The sequence below is a fragment of the Dreissena polymorpha genome, chromosome 4 (genome assembly GCF_020536995.1).
Source record: "Dreissena polymorpha isolate Duluth1 chromosome 4, UMN_Dpol_1.0, whole genome shotgun sequence".
NCBI lineage: Eukaryota > Metazoa > Mollusca > Bivalvia > Myida > Dreissenidae > Dreissena > Dreissena polymorpha.
In genome coordinates, this window is record NC_068358.1 from 12,470,818 (window position 1) to 12,492,009 (window position 21,192).

Consider the following 21,192-nt stretch of genomic DNA (forward strand, 5'->3'; position numbering starts at 1 on the left):
GTGTACATTCATATAAAATCTTTTGAAAATCACGCTTGAGATAATGTCTTTGGGTGTTGATATTTCTTATCGATTGATATGTTCGGAAAGATTTTTTTGTTCATCATCAACAGCTTTACATTAATTGGAGACTCAATACTAAAACAATGAAAATTCAAATTAATTGCCTGTTAAATAGAATTGACTTAGTCATATATTTCATAACAACAATTTTTTTAATTATCACCGCTAAACAAAAGGTGTTTATCGCGATTACGACCCAATTAAGAGGAACGCGTGAATTGATAAATTGAAAACAATTATCCTGCTTAAATCTAACACACTCGGTAAATTAGATGTTCGGTTTACGTGAAGAAAGGTATAAACGTTTTAAAACATCGGGGGGGGGGGGATGTCCTAGCCTGCACTTATTTGAAGGGGCTAATGTCCCCTTAAAACTGATAATTATTGCACGATATTGCAATGTTATGTACAAGTTTGCACGTTCATGTATGTTGCTTATGTGTGTATTAAACACCATAAAACCACCGTATTTTCTCTAACATTCTAAATTTTCTTACATCTCCTTTTTAAGCAACAATATTTATTTTTCATGATTCTTAATTTTCGGACATACGGATTTTCGTACAGTCAGTTAAACAGCGCTATTTTATCAGATTTTGGCCCTGTTTTGCTTATCTGATGATCCTTCGACCATGCATTTTTACAACCGGATTAAAATAATAAAACAGAATCATGCCTAAGGGCAATCGACCATTATATTTGCGTACTTGGACCTAGTAAACCTCTAGACCAGTTGAATGTTATTGTTTACATTCGGGATTTTCCGCGCAAGCGCACTGACTGGTTGGCAAAAACACTGGTTACAGCAAAGACCTATAGATAACACAGATTGGAATCTCTCGTCTCCGCTATAGCGATATGCGATAATATATATCGGCGGACGCGGGTCACGTGACATTGATTTTGGAGATGCCGGTGTACCTGTAGATTCTTCCCTGTTCCAGCTGCTGTCGGCCATTTTCTTATAAAGCAAACAATTATTCTTCGTAATTAGTCGTTAATATTTGATGTCGTAGGGTATTCTGAGCATGATCTGGTAAGTTTATATTATTTTGATATTGTTATTAACAATTTTAATGTGTTAATTAGTGTTTTTAGCGCTCGGTTGTCAGTTTGCAGAGCAATGAATGCCTGAAAGCGCAACGTTACGAACTTTACGTAGTGAGCAAAGTCGGTCTCCGAAAAAAGACATATTGAATATTTTTTGTGTGATTAAAAATAAGTATTCATTTTCTGTCTTGATAATTCTCCAGATTTTGGTAGTTATTATTCTAATTAATTATTAATTTATCGGAATTTGAAAGAGAACACTGGATTCGTTCATTTTCGATAATTTTTGAAAAATTGAAAGGCCCGAAGCATTTTTCTATAAACTTCTTCATTAAGCATCACATATTGATAACGTAAGATTTTTATGCTAGGTGAGCTGTTAATCTATGTATGATTTATAAAAAGTAGACGAAAATGAGGTATTTTAAAGGATTTTGCCTTTGTACAATTTGTACTATTTATACTTTTATTTCATTCAATCAAGTGGTTTGTATTTTGTTGAAACACTTTTCTATTTTATTTCTCATTCCATATCTTTGAAGTAAGATTTGTATGCTAGGCAAGATGTTAATCTAAGTATAGATTTAAACAAACTACAAGAAAATATTCAATTTAAAGGATTTGGCCTTATACAATGTTGGTACAATTTTAAGCTCTTTTCTTCTGTTGTACAAGATTGCTGTCAAACGTGTTTTTGTTCTTATTGATAAACTTTTTCATTTTTCGTCCCAAATCGATTAAGTCAGATTGTTATGCTTGGTGATATGTAATTCTAGGTATGATTAATAAAAAGCAGACGAAAATAAGTCATTTTAAAGGATTTTGCCTTTGTACAATTTGTACAATTTTATACTGTTATTTCATTCAATAATTTTTCACACCTGTCGCCAAAGTGGTTTGTTTCTTTGTGAAAACGTTTCTATTTCTCATCCCATATCGTTGAAGTAAGATTTTTATGCTAGGCAATATGTTAATCTAAGTATAGATCGAAACAAACTAGAAGAAAATATTCAATTTAAAGGATTTGGCCTTATACAATGTTGGTACAATTTTAAGCTCTTTTCTTCTGTTGTACAAGATAGCTGTCAAACGTGTTTTTGTTCTTTTTGATAAACTTTTTCATTTTTCATCCCAAATAGATTAAGTCAGATTTTTATGCTTGGTGATATGTTAATCTAGGTATGAATTAACTAAACTGGAGGATAATGTTCATTTTAAAGGATTTTGGCCTTGTACAAAGATGGTACAACTGTAAGCTCTTTTACCCTATTATACACACATGTTGTCAAACGTCCTTTGGTTCATTGTTAAAAACTTTGTCATTTTTCACCTCAAATTGAAGAAATAAGATTTTTATTCTGAGTAATATGTTTATCTTGGTATGAATAAAAGAACTAGATGAAAGTACAATGTATGGGTTTAAATTCTCATTTAATATCTTATTTTATTAGTATTACCAGTTTTCCTGTCAATGTTACACATGCAAGTTAATATACAAACATATTTTAACAGATAGCTGTGAGCTTACTATTAAAACACAAACAAAAGCTGTGAGATGACTATAAAAACCACAATTGTCATTGTTAAAAGCGTAAGCAATAGCAGAGCACACGACGTTATTAGTTTCAATATTACCATACTGATAGGCCTGATGTTAAACTTCTGGTACAGACCTATAGTCCCAGTTTATTTCAAATTACCGGTATTCAGTGACTTTAAAGCATCTCTCAGGCTGGCGGATGTTTTCTTTTCATTTTTTGCACTTTTCTCAGTTTTCTTATTTATTAGTTTTGTAATTGCAAAACCTCTTACAGAAAGAAATAGGTTAATGCAATCTTCAAGAAAGCTCTCTCTTTCATTATCATCTTCCACAAGTTCAAACAGATCACAGCTATTGTGCTTTACCATAAATGAGTCAAGAATTTCTTCACGTAATTCATCTTTTAAGAAAGACTTCGAATGAATGCTTTCATGGTCCACTGATTTTCGCACTACATTTTCAAACTCGCGTATCATGAAAAAGAAATTGTCACTTGGTTTTTTCAAGCCACCACAGTTCTTGTAGTCTATCATTGTGCTGTACTTTTCCGTGAATGTTTTCTCTGAGGATTTGTTCACTAAACTCTTCATAACATCTTTCTTATGTTCTCTTTCAGTTGGATTTTTTACCTTGCTATACCTCTTCAGAAGAGTACTGATTAAATATCCAGATATATAGAAAAGCACTTTCGAGTCATTTTCACTGATTACTTCACTAGTGTTTTTGGATGATTGCGCGCCCAATTCCACAAAACTCTTAAATATTTCCCCAACAAGTTCAAGAACAAAATCTTGAATGAAATTGTTCACCGCCTCCTCAGAATGTTTAGTTGTTTCATTGTTTATAGTTCTTATGAGGTCTTCAATCACTGCAGAGCTCAACCTTTTTTCATGTAGTTTTCTGAAGATGGTTTCTCTTTCTGAAGTTGATGCACCACTACTTCCATTGAACACCTCCAACATTAGGTCCTCAAACTTTTTCCTTACAATTTCATTGTCTACACAACACTTGGCTACCTTACACTGGTCAGACTCTCCAAAAATGTTGTAGATTGGACTGCTGATAATTGTTCTCAGACTATTGGTGTAAGCTTGTTGGAAGACTTTCTTCACGTCTTCGTTTATGCTGGTTGGTGCATTTGTTGTTTTCTTCTGATACATGTAAGCAGCCTCTTTCTTGTTTTTTGCAGCCCCTTTTTTGTGCTCACAAGCTGAAAATACAAAATACAAGATATATTATACTGAGCAAATCTTCTAACTATCTTCTAAATTCACTTATATTTCTTTTATTAATCAATTAAATTCCAACAAAATTTCCTGAAAATGTTACACAGTGTATTGACAACTGACAACTGACAACTGACATTTCATTATTTCACAGGTAATTGACAATGATGTGTTAGTAAGTCAGCTAAAATCGATATCGCCTCATACGTTGATGTTTATCAGATTACAAAATCGTGCATGTGCAATTGACCTGAATTCAGCGTAAATATGTTACCATAAGGAACTTTTCATAGCGTTTCAGAAAGTCGTTTTTTAGAATCACAAAATCCCATCATGTTTTTTAATCTGAGTGGGAACGGGTTAACCCTTTCAGTGCGAGAACCGAATTTTGAAGGCCTGTGCAAACAGTTTGGATCCAGATGAGACGCCACAGAACGTGGCGTCTCATCAGGATCCAAACTCCAGATGAGACGCCACAGAACGTGGCGTCTCATCAGGATCCAAACTGTTTGCTATTCTGATAGTATTCTTTGAAAAAAAATCGAAGAAAATGCTAATTTTAGAAATTTAGCAGACAACATTTTAGCAGACGACAAATTTCCCAGCATTCAAAGGGTTAAGCACATAGCCATTTTCACTTTGCTTCTGAGTGGGAAAGGGTTAATAGACCGTGTCCGTTAATCGAAAGAGTGATGTTAATTAATCAATCTTGAAAGCATTATGAATAATTCAGTATTTCTTTTTCCAGATCAAAATGCCAAAAAAAAGAAGAGAGCAGGTGTTTCTGGTCGGCGTCATAAATACCATTATTTAAAAAAGACAAAACATGAAAGCAGTGAAAATGTGAATCCTGAAATAAACTTTGAATGTGACAGTAAACAGACAGTCCAGCGTGAATTCACTGATGTAAATGTTCAAACAATTCATTTTCGCATAACTTTGCTCGATAATCGTAGCCGTTGCTACTGACGCGTCGCTATCTTATCGCAATCGTGATACACCGGCTATCTCCGGACTACTCCGATTGATTCATGGAATAAATCGTCTGCTGATCCCAAGTGTTCTTATCAGTTTCTCGACCACGTGACCCCGCCGAGAGATAGCCCGATAAGGCGCGAAGTTTCCAATCTGTATTATCTATAGGTCTTTGGTTACAGTAACGTAAAACATGTATACATGCCTTTTGTTTAGTCAATAAAACGATACAAAAATCCGAAATAAACATTAAAACTCTTAAATAATATTGCAAAAATATAACATTTAGTACCAATAAATGTATATTCATAAATATAATTACCTCTGTATAAAAATACGAATTAGTTTATAACAGCAGAGTAAACGTGGTCAGAAGACTAAAACCTGGCAATCCCACAAAACAAAACAACAAATATTCTTTCGTATTCTTTGTGATAGTAAGATTTTGATAAATTATATTTCAAAGATAATAACACATACATTAATTTGGTTATAATTAAAGGATGTAGATATTGTTATTGTTCATATAAAGCGAACGAAAGTGTAAGAGGTGCATTTAATCAATTATAAAACAAAGCCCAAAAAGCGGAATACATTACAATTTGTAAACATTGTAGTTATTTTATTTTCCATTGAATGAACTATCGTTTCGTTTCCATCGAATGACAATATCATAACGTTTAGCATACATATGAAAAACAAGAACTGCATATTATGCAAATTGAACTGTCTTTGCGTGCACTCTCTTTACTGGTGATAAGGAGTGACAATCTAGCATTTTATGATAAATAAATCTATATATTAATTTATTTTACGCAAGTATTTTTTACCCTTTTGTTGTTTTCTTGTTTTTTCATGATGTCGTTTCGTACACTACAGTAATGTACAATCATAACACGTAATAGCCGAGTTTACATTTGCCGGTACTCGTTAAAAACGTTAATTGTGTAGCAGTGAAATTGCACAATATTTTTAATTTATAGTTATTAAACACTGTATTATTATGATTAAACTGGCTAATATATACACTAGTTCCTGTTAATCCATTTCGGACAAATATCTTCATTTTTTATATATGTTAAAATACTTCATTGAAGCAACTGTTTCGAATTTTGGCTTTACAATTTTGCTTAGATGATTGCTCACTATGCCAAGAGATGACATGGCGGTATCATACATTTTGTTTAAGGACCAGACACTTGTATACCACATGTGGTTTATGACACCACGTGTTCTTTGTAATTGTTTGGACAGTATCCGATCATAACGAGATAATCGTTAATCGAAATGGAAGATGTCTTTTAACATAGAAAAATGTCATATCATGCATGTAACGAGAAATCGTAAACCATTAAAAAACAGCCTACATTCTTCACACTCAACCTCTATCTGTTGTAAACCAAGCCACGTATCTTGGCGTTGAAGTAAGCTCAAATTTAAACTTGTCACCTCACGTAAATAAAATTAGTAGAAAAGCAAGACAGAGCTTAGGATTCTTAAAACGAAACATTCATTCTTCTTAAATGGAAACTAAGGCAGCGGCATATAACAGCATTGTTAGACCATACTTGGAATATTGCTCTAGTGTGTGGGACCCTTACCATCAGACAGATATTGATAAAATTGAAAATGTTCAGCGTCAAGCTGCCAGATTTGTAACGAATAATTACAGCAAGACGCCGGGCACGGTCACAAATATAATTAAGGATTTGAATTGGAATACCTTGCAATCAAGAAGACAACAAACTAAACTCATTTTGTTCTATAAAATAGTATATAATCATGTTGATGTCAATCCCCTTCACTATCTCACTACATTAGACACTCACGCCATCACCATCACATGGCATACCAAATACCACCAAGTACAGCTGATTATCACACATTTTCTTTCATTCCAAGAACAGTTGTACAATGGAACACACTTCCATCTTATGTAGTCAGCGCTAATACGATCCCTGGATTTAAATCAGTGCTGTCTACATCAGTGTTCCTTCCTTAGATCACATGATTCTGCTTTTATCCTGTTTTTAACTTGACTAATATTCTCACCACATGCACAGTTGTATATTTATTTATTAAGGTCTTAAGGGCTTAAGGTGTTAGGTTTTGCACCTTTTTCATCACTGTTGATAGGATTTTCCTGAGTGGATTGAGTAACTCGGGAACCCTATCAATCTATTTCTTTTTAATCCCCCACGCATGGCCGTAATGTATCAGTATTGAACATAGCCATTATTATAAAAGAAGAAGAAGAATCGGTTTATGATAAACAGAGGTGCAGTAAAACACCGGGTTAAAAACGCTAAAACAAAGAGTGTCAAAATTGGTGTGAATAATTATATAAAAACAATTACATTTATCAAGAAAAATCATTTAATGTGTAACAAGGTAAGTTTTTACAGGCATAAATGTTCTAATAAGTTACTTTATGTTGCGTACACAAAGTCGATCTATTTGCTGTTTGTTTACATCCTTATTTGTGTTCATTAAATTTGATTTATTCTGAAAGAATTTCAATATCTGAGAATGTTTTATCTAAAAAATGGTCTCGAAGATGTGCCAAAAAGAGATTTGTATGGTAACGACATACCGAGCTCGTATATTGTGTTCCACTCCCGAGTTCGTTTATAGTAAAAAACAAATAATAAAAACAATATAATCGTTCAACAAATGCATTTCCTTGCATGCTTTTGTTTTATTTAGACATAGTTAGTAAAATTATATTTGATACAGTGCATGATTATCAATAAAAACGATGATTATTTCAACCTTCTATTATATGAATTTCACCTCTTTTTGCCAACCAGTGGGCGGAGTCTTATATTTGCAGGTGCGCGTGACGTCACTTGTCAACTGGTCTATAAGCAATGGTTCCTTCCAACAGCGATTGAAATGATATCGTATTAAGAAAGCCAAACGTTTATTGTGTTTACTTTTTATATATTATTTCAGGTGATTGCAAAGATGTTAAGTTGTATTTTTAAAGCACAGGACGAAGGGTACAGCACAATAAAATTCTGTACATTGATGTATTATTTCCACTTCAATTAAATAATTGACAAACGAACATAACACACTTTCGTATTTAAATTTTCCAACACGAAAAACAATATCTTTAAGTGACCGGAAACTTATTATAATTACGGCATATAGTAAAAGCAGAGTTGTCTGAACCATAAGTAATATAAAAAATAAAAAATGACACAGCTTATTTTTCCCTAAAGTATAAATGATAATATGGATAAACAATTAAAAAATACATAAAGTCAATTGTGTTGATTACTCGTTATTGAAATATTGCAATGCCAATTATAAGTCTTCTGATTAAAAACAAAATATATGGTATAGCAATATATTGTGAGACTGGAATACCTAATATGGAAATACAAACTAATGATACTATTAATGCAACAACAACAATCACATCTATTCAAGCGCAATCAAAAATCTGCTACAGCTTTGTATTAACAAACATAAATATGTTTGCGCTTATAGATTTAGATAAACTTCAAATCTTTAAGCGTGCTTTGAATTGAATATAATTTATATATAAAAGTTTTGCTGCTCTGTTGATAACTAGCAACAGCAAAAAAGGAAAATACCATTTTTTATCATTTAATTTTATTTATATTTCATTATTTATTTGTTTATGATTACAAGGATTGTTTGGATAACAGATTGTGTCTAGAGTACATATACCGGTACCCTTATCAATATTTTTACGAATTGCAATAAAGTGTGGAAATTAAACAGGCCCTATTACAGACACCATTTTTATCGAAATGCGATTATAGTTTCCATAGTAACTCGTAACGCTTTTTTGTATTGAATGTATAATGAATACTTAAAGAGACAAATTGAATCGGTCAAATAATGCATCTTAGACGGATAAATAAAATTGAAACCATTTATTTTCAATATTATCAACATTATTTTTAGTTATTAATACATTAAGCAGCAAAATCTATAAATCAATAAGATTTGATATAATTCATTATCATCCGAGTTCACTGCAAAAATGAGCTGAGCGATAGGTTTAACGGTTGTTGAAATTGTTCATGATGACAAGATGATGACGATGACGACGATGATGACGATGACGACGACGAGGAGATGGACGACGACGATGACAATGACGATGATGATGATGACACTGATGATGATGATGATGATGATCACGACGATGACGACCATAACGATGTTGTTGATGATAGTGACGATGCTGCTGCTGCTGCTGATGATGAGGTGGAAGCGGAGGAGCAGGACGAGGACGAGGACGACGATGATGATGATGATGATGATGATGATGATGATGATGATGATGATGATGATGATGATGGCGATGACGATGACGATGATGATAGTGACGATGATGATGATGATGATGATGATGATGATGATGTTGATGATGATGATGATGATGATGATGATGATGATGATGATGATGATGATGATGATGATGATGATGATGATGATGATGATGATGATGATGATGATGTTGATGATGTTGATGATGATGATGATGATGATGATGATGATGATGATGATGATGATGATGATGATGATGATGATGATGATGATGATGATGATGATGATGATGATGATGATGATGATAATGATGATAATGATGATGATGATGATAATGATGATGGTGATGATGATGTTGATGATGATGATGATGATGATGATGATGATGATGATGATAACGATGAAAACGATGATGTTGATGAAAATAACGATACTGTAAGTAGTTTATAAACTCATTAATTGTTATTATAATACAAAAGCACATGCTAATGGATCTGTATCCGCAAGGCAGTCAAATGAAAACTCACTTGGTATAAATGTGAAAAATGGAATCAAAACATCATAATGCGGAGTGTTGAAATGTTTTCAAATTTAGCGAAATTGTTGCAGTATCTTTCTACCGAAACCAATGCTTAGCCGAGTTATTTAAAAATAATTTCAAAATACCACGATACATGTCAATTGGCTAACAAAAACATTTGTAAGTTTTACCTCTCTCAAAAACAGTATTTATTGAAGACAATGTCCGAGTTTCATCAACATAGCTTAAGTACCATAAGTACCTTTCCGTTTGATTAATCGCAGGATCCTGGGTCTGCACTAACAGTCTTTTAAAGTGTCTGCATTAAAAAAAGATAATAATTGTTGTTTGTAATAATCTTTTACAGCTCATAAAACCATGTAAATCCTCAATTCGTAGAGTTTTAGTATGATTACATTTATATAAAAAACAAAGACGGTTAACATATTTTATACACACATATATTAGCAGCTATACGCCATATAACATAGGACAGAATGTATATTATAAATCAAAGCGCTGACGGCACTGAAGTTGTTCGCTGTTGTCGTCCTTGATTAGCTTGTGCGCATTGTATATGCTAATTAGTGTGCACAGGCTAATCTTATTTGGCGTGCATTAAGTCCCGTTTTCCATGAAAGCAGCTAATATGTACAGATTTCAATGATAAACACTAGACTGGCCAATGTCGTTTTACTAGCTGGTATGTACATTCACTGCTAGAGCAGAATCAATTGTTGTCTGCTGCAGACAGGCAGCGGTAATCGTTCCTAACAGAGTGAGCTGTGGTTCTTGCCGTACTTAAGGCTTCTAAGCACATACTGATTTGCATTGTAGCGGATCCGTGCTCTAGTGGTATCACACTGGCTTCACAATCCAGAGATCGCTGGTTCGATCCCCCGCTGCACCTAACCTACTAACTCGTCTTTCGCATGAGACGTTAAACCGAGGTGCAGTGTACTAGGTGCTATACACCGGGCACTAAAAGACCCAGGGTCACCTCTGGAACGGGGTGTATCCTGTATCTTGCACTATCCCCCGTAACCAACTAACAGTCTTTCTGGGGGCGATGGCCATATGGGAGACAATCCCGGTGCACGCGATAATAAACAAAAACAACAACTGATTTGCATTTATTACCCATTCTCCTGAAACGCCGACTAATAAAGTGCGATAAATCGCCTTTAAGCACTTGGCAAATGAACAAATAGGAACATTCCACACCTAACTCCTAACCGAGAACCGCCGTCTTAAAGCGCGAAACTATTACCCGAAATTGAATACCGCTAGAAACATAAATCAGCTCACTTCGATAAAATATAAAAATATGGTCCTTGACTCCACAGCATTTGTACACCCAACATCAGTTTTTGTCCTGCATACGAACGTTGGTAAAAGGTAAAGCTTGTGGGCCCGATAGGATTATGCACGAACACTTGTTATTCGGTGCCATTATTCTAGCGGAGCCATTGTCTCCCATGTATTCACAGATGTTGCAAAGCGGGCATATTCCCGATAAAATGAAGGAAGGAGAAATAATCACCTTACAAAAGGGAGGTAACAAAAGAAAAGATGAACCAAATAATTACAGGGCAATAACATTAACATCAAGTTTATTAAAGCTCTATGAAATGACACTTTTAGACCGCTGTAAGAATAATATACTGAATCAATTAAACAGACTGCAAGGGGGCTTTCAAGACCAGCTGGGCTGCATAATGACGAGTTTTGCGCTCCGCGAATGCTTACACTACGCTCAAGAAAACTCATCCTCAGTCTGTTTATGATACCTGGACGCTCGACAAGCTTTCGACCGAGTTTGGCACGAGGGCCTGTTCCACAAATTGCTAGCGTTAAATAATGACCCATAAGCGCCATCGGTCGATAACAACACGCTGGCAGCTTTCAGAGATATGTACTGTAACACAAAAAGTCGAGTACGCTTCCAAGGATTGCACTCATGTGAACTTCCGGTACTCCAGGGTACTCGACAGGGCGGTATGAGCTCGCCGCTTTTGTACCTTGTGTACATCGACGGACTTATAACGGAACTTATGAATAGTAAAAAGTGTGTGTGTCTCTACGATCTAAATTTGTGTCCCGACATTCGCCGACGATATGGTGCTTGTGTCTTTTTTAAAGCATGGACTTGACAATATGCTAAACATTTGTTACGAATACTCGAAAAAATGGAGATTCTTGTACAACCCTAGTAAATGCGCTGTTGATGTCTTTAATGATCAGGGACATAAACACCAACATTCATTCAAACTGGGTCCTGACCCGATTCCTATCGCAGAAAAATACACGCATCTTGGGATTATCTGCGACAGTGCGCTGGCAACGAAGGGATCTATCAAGGAAGCAAGTGTAAAACTACGTGGGACATATTTCAACATATGTGGTACTGGTATTAGCAGCGAAAATGTTAGTGCAAAAACATTGATGACGATATATACGACAGCCGTCCTTCCGAAGGCAATGTACGGTTGTGAACTCTGGAATTACTGTGCAGCAAGTGATGTAGCTCGGTTAGTTTCTGCACATAGATTCTGTATAAAACACATGCAGGGTTTGCACAAAAGTATCTCTACAGACTACTGTATGTGTATTTCAAATGCATCACCGATTGTAACATACATGGACTGCTCGAAGTTAAAATTCCTAGGCCAGCTATGCAAATTATCGCCAAAGTACCTGATGAAAGATGTATTTCACAACAGGTTACTCAGATATATGAATCTGGAAAATCAAAGTGTAGGTTTTATGGCAGACGTGTACAGGCTCCTTGGAAAATACAGTCTCCTTCAATTTCTCAATGAATACATCGAAACTGGACTATTCCCAACAAAGATTGCATGGAAAATGTTAATAGACAAAACAGTGATTTTGCAGACGAAAATCGATATGGCTCAGCGACTTTTGTGCAGTGACCAGTACAACCTTCTAGAAAATGTGATTAGACCAGGGTCCGGTTTAATAAAAAACTACAAAACACGACTGTAGTCGCGCGACTGTGCGGTCGACCGACGGTTGTCGGCCGCCAACTGACAAATTGTCGCGTTCACGGAGAAATTTTGCCACTTCCGCCATCAACATTTTTTATTTATTGTGCGAAAACTCATACCACGAAAAGTAATATGATATTATTTGTTTAAACAGAATTCGCTTGCGGATTCTTCGTCAAAGGTGTGTTTGTAATAATATTCATTAAGTGTTCAAAGTTCAAATACAAAATCTGACGCAATGAAATAAAATCTACTACTATGGTTCACGCGTCTCTTGACAATGTCCTTTCGCGTGTCAAAATTGCAGAACCTCAAACATACTTGCAAACGCAGTTTCAAGATGTTGGTACTAAAGACCGTACATTTATATGAATATTCACCATATACCAATATGAATTGGTGCGCTCGGCAAATCGGACGGAAGGAAGGATCGAATGAATAATGCTCGTAGATCGAGGAAAACGCGTGCAAAAACTGCAGTGTGGAGTCTGGATGTCTACGGAAGTCTTTAAAACCAAATAACGGGTTTGCAATCAGCTCTAGGGAATTCACTAATGATTATGGACATACTGCTGAGACATTTTTGTTTAAATGTTCTTTTATATCTGGCTTCTAAATCTGCCCAATATTTATTGCACTTAAAGGTTTGATACATTGCATTATCGTCTGCAAAATTCATATTAATGAGAATCTATCTAAATAAGTTTGATATTTCACTTTTATAGGATTGAACTTATGACACTTTATCTGGGCAATGATCGTTTTGTTAATTATTCATATTCCATTGTAAATTTCACTTCAACTTGATACACATACTCAAATAATATGTATGGGACTCTTCTAAATAAATCTAGGTACATGGTGCCGAGAAAATTGTATTTCGGGTAGTTCGTTCCTGCATATTTTATAATACTGTCAACATATCTGAGATTTGCTTTATAGATACCATGCTGTTTTGTCTAAAGTAAACGGTATTTTGATACAGGATATATTTCACATCTGATCTGTATTGTCGGTACTAGAAGATTAATCAAATGAATATTTGAAGCATCTGTCAGTATTACAAAAAAGTTTACTTACAATTATCTTGTCTGTATTTAAGATATTAGTCTGGTTATTGATGGCTCGAAACTGATCTAGTAATCCGAGTGTTTTGTAGCATTATTTTTGTGATTTAATTTTATTATTGATGTCTTTATCAATATATCATTTTATTTCTCAACCTACAAAAATGACGTAATGATTCATGAGGGAAAATACTTATCCTTTATTTGTTGATATGTTTTTCTGTTTTTCCCTTCATTCGTTGTAACCACAAATTCTTTCTTCTAAAAGCCATTATTTATTATTAATATTGATGTAGGTTATATGACTCATTCAATATTGTTATTACAAAATTAAATTGTTACTGTTTCTTATATATAAACACGAAGTGATGAAGCTATTGGTGGAGAACCTTTAAAGTTGTGCACATGTAACTAAGTATCGACACCATTTTACTTTACACTTTACTGCATGTATAAATCATTTGTGCGTATGGTATAAGTATTGCCGTTTTTTATACCATGGTGTATTTTTACAATTTTTAAAGAATGCTATCAATATACATGTATGTTTTCATTCCATATAGTTCAGCATATATATGAGCCGTACTCTGTCAAAAGTGGGTTAAATGCATGTGCGTTAAGTGTCGTCCCAGATTAGCCTATGCAGTCCGCACAGGCTAATAAGGGACGATATTTTCCGATTTTATGATTTTGTTCGTTTAAAGAAAGTGCCTCCTAAACACAAGTCTATTTTAGGCATACAGTGTCGTCCCTGATTAGCCTGTGCGGACTACACAGGCTAATATTGGACGCTACTTTACGCACATGGATTAAACCCCCTTTTTACAGAGCACGGACCATATGTAGAGTAACGCGTCAACGGGACACGTTGAATGTAAAATCAGCGCCTTCAACTGAATTCATCTCAACGTACGTGTACAATTTGCGAATTATAGGCCAAGATAAGTTCCAAAGAAAGTTGCCCTTAATGCGCAGTTTATTGAACGATATTGGTGCACATAAACCCGGAATTATTTGCGCATTGCCTTCCTGTGGGACTAACCTTTAACTTTCAGTGAACAGTTTGCACTACTCTCTTGTATTAATACTACTCTTTATAAGCCGGGAGAAAAATAAATGACGCGACGTTAAGCATCATAAAACATATTTATCCCATTGTTATTTAGGTAAATCTATTAAGTGCATTTCTTCTAAACTATTGTATATGTATTACTTTCCTTTTTGCTCGAGACATCCGTGTATTGGATGGGAAATACGCATATTGATGATACAATATTGTATAAATTTCGGAAACGTATTCTAAACCTACAGCAAAGGTATCTATGAGCTCCAATAGCTCTCTCCTTGGTAAGCGAAATCGACGGAAAAGTTCATCATCATTGTACATGTCTAATAGATTCAACCTATCTCTAAAAACTCGCTCTGTTCGAAAATGTATTCGCATTCGATGAACAAGTCGCATGGAGGCCGCCATGATTAAACTCAAAACTATCCGCGTTCATTTTGCACGGGTTTTGAATGCCGACAAAGCGTCAAGCGACGAGCAGTCGTGGTGTGAGGGGTAGACTGCGGTCGCTCGACAATATGTCGAACAACGCGCGGTCGATTGACGACCGTCGCTCTCCATTAAACAAGGCTATCGTCGCACGACGATTATTCGCTGTTACAACTATAGTCGCCCGACCATGGTCGCTCTCATTAAACCGGACACAGGCAATTGCTCGCCACTGTGGGATATAGTCAGGGCAAATCCAAATCTTCTGACTGCCTGTCAAACAATTTTGAATAGCATAGGATTAGTGACGTCACTCCCATTTTCTCAAAAGTGAAGCCTGTGCAACCTTATCGTTGATAATATAATTGTACATTTGATGTGTTTCTGTACCACTAATGACGCACAGCGAAAGCGGCTGTGGGAACGTGTTTTTAACAGTATCGGTATATTCCGATTTACGGCATTTATGTCAATGAGCGCCTTTCGGCAAACTGTATCTTTGCTGAAACTCAGCTCAGAAAATGAAAATGAGCGATTCTCAAACTTTTCTATCACGATGGCTGCTTTTCAGCTTTTATAACTGTATTAAATTACATATTTTCACTATCTTTACATTTCTCATGAAATGATTTTTGAAAGATGCGTATGTATCTTACAATTATATCACGCTCGCCATTCGGCTACTCTCATGATCAGGTGAGGTTAACCTTACACTTATGTACACTACTATTCACTAGATAATTTACTCTTGAATTTCGATTTCGTCAAGAGAACCTCAGTGAATAGTCAGGGGTAAAAACGAATCGTTCATACATGTCACTGAATTTTATCAATATGTTGACAATTGCTGTCGCGCTGTTTATTTCTTATGTAACTTTATGGTGATATTGCTAATTGCTAATTGCCAAAATGTATATTCTTTATGTAAGTATTCAATACTTCAATTATCAGAATGTTTATTCTTAAAATGTACCTATTTATTACTTCAATATATTTTATCTGGTTGCTATAAACAATGTATATACAATATGCTGTGAAACTGTACTTTATTCTGATTGCTTGCTGTATATATGTTCTGCTCTCCTACCGTGGAGGAAATAAACGTATATATATATACTGTGTCCTAAGCAATATTACAAAAAAAACGAAAATGCCTGCGATCACAGTATTAAATAAAACATAGGTCCTACACAACGCCTCAGAGATGCGAGATCGCCACGATGAGTGAATTAGATCTAAAAGCATAGTGTATGCACTCACACTTCTAAGAAATTATATGAACACCATATATCCGTACCAATATCCATGTGAATTTAATCACCATTCGCTTGAAAATAAACGTAATTATATACAAACAAAACCAATTTGGAGACTTTAACATTTTATAATTACCTTCCCTGCAATTGAAAATTTATAAGGGAACTCGAATTCTATGAAACATCAAAATCTCAATATATCTTTTTCCGTTTTTTTTTCTGGTGGAATTCATCTTAAATTTAGCTGTATATCGACATTTAATTAATTAAATAAAAGTTATAAAGGGCATCCCAAAATATGTCGCGTTTTACATGAATAAATTACCTTCCTTAAGCCTATCGGAATATCAAAAATGCGTATATAAACAAAACGCGTTCCTTGCTTAAGTGATAATAAAGCGCGTGTCCATGCCACTCGTACTCCAAAAACTTACTAAATATAGTACAACGTATCTACAATCATAGCGACTAACTCAAACCTCAGTTTATAAGTTACCAGGATAAATATACATTTAGGTAATTAAGGTAAAAAAACAAACATATAATAATATGCATGTTCCCTGTCGCCGAATCCGATCCATGGACTATAGCCATAAGATGTTCCCCGGGCGGGTCACGGATAACGGGTCTCACCGACGTGCGTCATGGGGCTGGCCCTGCTCGGACTGAACCTAACGGTATTATCACGACCCGTGCATAGCAATAATATGACAACCGACCTATAGTTACCCCATCACAGGACATAGCCGACGGGCCACAGCGGCGAGCGCCATAGGGCCCCTTGGTCTGTGCCCTGTGAGGACGGCATGGACGGGAACGGGCAGCCATACTGCATACTAAAACACAGTAAAACAACAACAACACTCTTTGATATAACGACGGAAGGGTACGCTTTCTCAAATATAACAGCTACTCAGCCTCGGTAACCACTATTGCTTAAAACAATAAAGATGCATTTTAAACCCCCCTTGAAAACCATTAATCAATCGGGTAAACAGTATCCGGGTTCCGCGAGACCCCTCCCCCGTGCTGTCTTTTTTCCGCTGCATCCAGCACGCAGCAACCGACGACGACGTATCAGGGGAATGCACACAGACAACTCACTTCCACGAACTACCGGAAGCCACAATAAGTGCGCACGTAAGTAACTCATTTGAGTAACCCCTACATTGTATATAGCGTACCATTCTTATATGACCACGTTTTTGCCATATGCATAATAATAAAATATGTTGGTCGGAGCGTGCCGGCTGGGATAAAGAAACTATGACTCTGCCGACGCGACCGACCTAAGATGACCAAAAAAGAGAGGTGAAGGTAATTATCTTATTTTGTTTCTCTTTGTATTGCAGCGAAGAGAGCAGCTGATTTCATCTCATTTGTACACTAACCATTGTATCTTCTTATTCTAATGTACCTATGTAACCGGATTGCGCGCTCAGAGCGCCCAACACCGACACAGACCACGCTACTCTCCGGTCAAAACACAAGAATACATAGGACTGCTGCCTGTGTCACCATATTATCAGAATCATTAACGTGCTCGCTCTCTCTAACACCAAACCATAATAACCTGACGACCACAATGGGAAATCAAAGCGCTGAAGGCACTGTAGGTGTTCGCTATTGTAAAATGTCGTCCTTGATTAGCTTGTGCGCATTGCACAGGCTAATCAGTATGCACAGGCTAATCTTATTTGGCATGCATTAAGCCCCTTTTTCCCTGAAAGCGTTTAATATGTACAGATTTCAATGATAAACACTAGACTTGCTAATCTCATCTTACAAGCTGTTAAACACTATTAGTCATATAAACCCTCTGCAGTGTACCAGCGGTAATCTGTAAACAGGCAAATGTGCTGGTTATCTTTTCTAGCAGACGCTCTATATAGCATTTGTCGTCTGCTGCAATAGGCAGTGGTTATCTCCCATACCGTACCTAAGGCTTCTAAGCACATACTGATTTGCAAAATATGGTCTGTAACATTAGTGTGAGCTAACGCTCACGCCAAAAACGATGCTCGAATAGTGCTTCATCAAAGAAGGAATATATCCTGAAATTGTCTCCCCGTATATCCCCAATGAAATAGTCATCTTGGTCCACCATGTACTAATATGTCATCAGCGAGGGACGTTAAAAAGGGGTGCAGTGTATCGGTGCTATACACCGGGCACTTAAAAGAACCAGGGGCGCCTCTGGAATCGGGGCGTTTTCCTGTATCCTGCTCGAACCCCCACTAACACCTCTCTCGGGGCGGAGAGCACATCAACCACACATAGCCATAATAAAACATGATTTTTTACAACATAATAATAATGACAAGTAAAATCATACAATATATGATATAACAACGGCATTCGTACATCATTTCCTAGAACTTTAACCACCTAATTTTAATAGCAATCACAACGTAAAAGTAAAATTGATTTAGCCCAGCTTGATGCATGGTCTAGATGTTTGGCGGGCGTGTTGGAAAGGACGATGGTGGCCGTAGATTGGATTTTGCGATTCTCCTTGGTCGGCTTTTTTTACTGATCTGTTGTCGAGCGCAGCAAGAGGATAGAGGAAGGTGCGTAGTCTCGGGAGGCTCCAGAGGTTGGAGGCTCGGGGCGGGACCGTGTGCAGGCGCGGGCGGGCGCAAGCCCGCTTTGCGTGGATGCGCTGGTGCGGGAGCGGGGTGTTCTGCGCTCTGGGAACTGGGACGAGATAAAGCCTACCACGACTGACCGACGGACGTAAGCAACTGACAAATCCTCCTCTTCCGCTCCAGACAAATGGACAACAATCACTCACCACAAAATATAAACAACCATATATATATATATATATATATATATATATATATATATATATATATATATATAGATATATATATATATATATATATATATATATATATATATATATATATATATATATATATATATAACCACCACAAGACTCAGAACACACCCACATAACACTCACATATATATCACTCCCAAACAAACCACTCCACAGAAGACACCTATAAAACACTCACATACACATCACTCACAAACAAAACACTACACTTGATAAAAATCACATCATCAGTACACAGTAAAGGGCACATTTAGGTCTCATACTAATTAGAAATACATAGATATGAACGATATACAATGCAAAATGTTGCATTATTTTGTATTTTCGCATGGTATTTATTATGTTATCGAACTTTTGTTTACCACAGCAATTATGTAGTGTATATGAAGTGTACTATTTCGGCTGGAGTAATAATTATTTCTCATTTCACAATAATCAGAATCAAATCACTGATTGTTTTGTTGTTTTTATCCAAATATTAAAACAAAAACGTTTATGATCGACAAGTGAATTGTTGACCAAGCGGTCCTTGTTTTACGTTTATTATCGCATACTTTATCATAAATTAAGCAACAATATAAGATTGGTAAATAATTTGTCCTAAATTTCGGTTTCGAACAGTTTTTCTGGTGGCCATTTCAGATGTAAACGGTCAGACGACCGATTTCTCGCATGATTTTAATGAATCTGATTCTAGTTTGGTGGATTATTTTCACTGCTTTCAGGTTTTTTTTTCTGAGTGTTCGCTGGCTTATTCTTTTGAATTGAAATCAAATCGACAGCATATGTGATTAAAATATTGAGAGGAACAATTGTATTCACCAGACAATGAATACTGCAACTGTGTTTTACGTGTGGAATAAAAAATCAACTAAACATTCTCTTAGTTAATGAAGTTTACGCAACATAGAATACGATGACGTCTTAAAAAATGTGAGACTACATGAAGATGGCCGATGTACGTATATATATATATATATATGCTATTCGACCACGAAACCTGACATGACTTTATACCGAATGCGCATTACGGAATGGAGCTACGCTGGCCGTATATGATATAAGACCAATTTTCGCATATTATCTTATCAATGCTTATATGAATACGATTGCTATAATCCAATGAGAATTTGACACGGAATTATTGTCAAGGTTTTTCATTTTGTCAATATTTATCATAGCAGGGGACATTGCTGACATCAATATCCATACTGTTTTCATTTTCTGTCGAAAAATGATATAACTTGTTATCAAGACTATTTGTATAGTACGGTAGCGTTCTCTTCACAAGTGAGATTTATTTGTACTGGTAAATTGCTGTAATACACACCATTCGGCTCGAATAAAAAATGAATTATTATTATTATTATTATTATATAGCTTTTAAAACTTATACCTAAAAAAAATCCCATTGGTAAAAAAATCCCATGGGAAATAAAATCCCATTGGAAAAAAAATCCCATGGGAAAATCCCATGGGATTAAAAAAAAAATTATGCACGATTTAACGCGTTAAAATCGCGAGAATTGTTCATCATTTGTTAAAATGTAGTGTTTCTGAACGTAACATGAATAAATCTCTAAAAATCAGACAAAAATCCCATGGAACCCCAACTTTGCAAATAAAGTTCATAGTGAAGAAAACGCATATTAAAGCAAAAATAACCAATTATTAATCACAAGTAAGACTTTTATCTTATACTTTTTCACAAATAAGCAAATCTTCAAGAAAAAGGGTACTTAAGTTTGCGAAATTTCGGTTTCGCAAAGTTTTTCCGGTAGCCGTTTATAGTGAAAACATGTGAACACTCTAGAAGTCACATGTTTGGTGCAATCT

At 35.7% G+C, this 21,192-nt stretch overlaps 1 protein-coding gene across 1 annotated transcript; it reads right to left on the minus strand.

Moving 5' to 3' along the window:
* Positions 1–2,753: 2,753 nt before the first annotated feature.
* LOC127877232 (uncharacterized) lies at positions 2,754–17,339 on the minus strand. Its single transcript, XM_052422916.1, has 2 exons — positions 17,231–17,339; positions 2,754–3,863 (listed from the first exon to the last, which is right to left on the minus strand). The coding sequence occupies exons 1-2, from the start codon at positions 17,337–17,339 to the stop codon at positions 2,800–2,802; spliced, it is 1,173 nt and encodes a 390-aa protein (XP_052278876.1). The 3' UTR covers positions 2,754–2,799.
* Between the last annotated feature and the right edge of the window lie 3,853 nt (positions 17,340–21,192).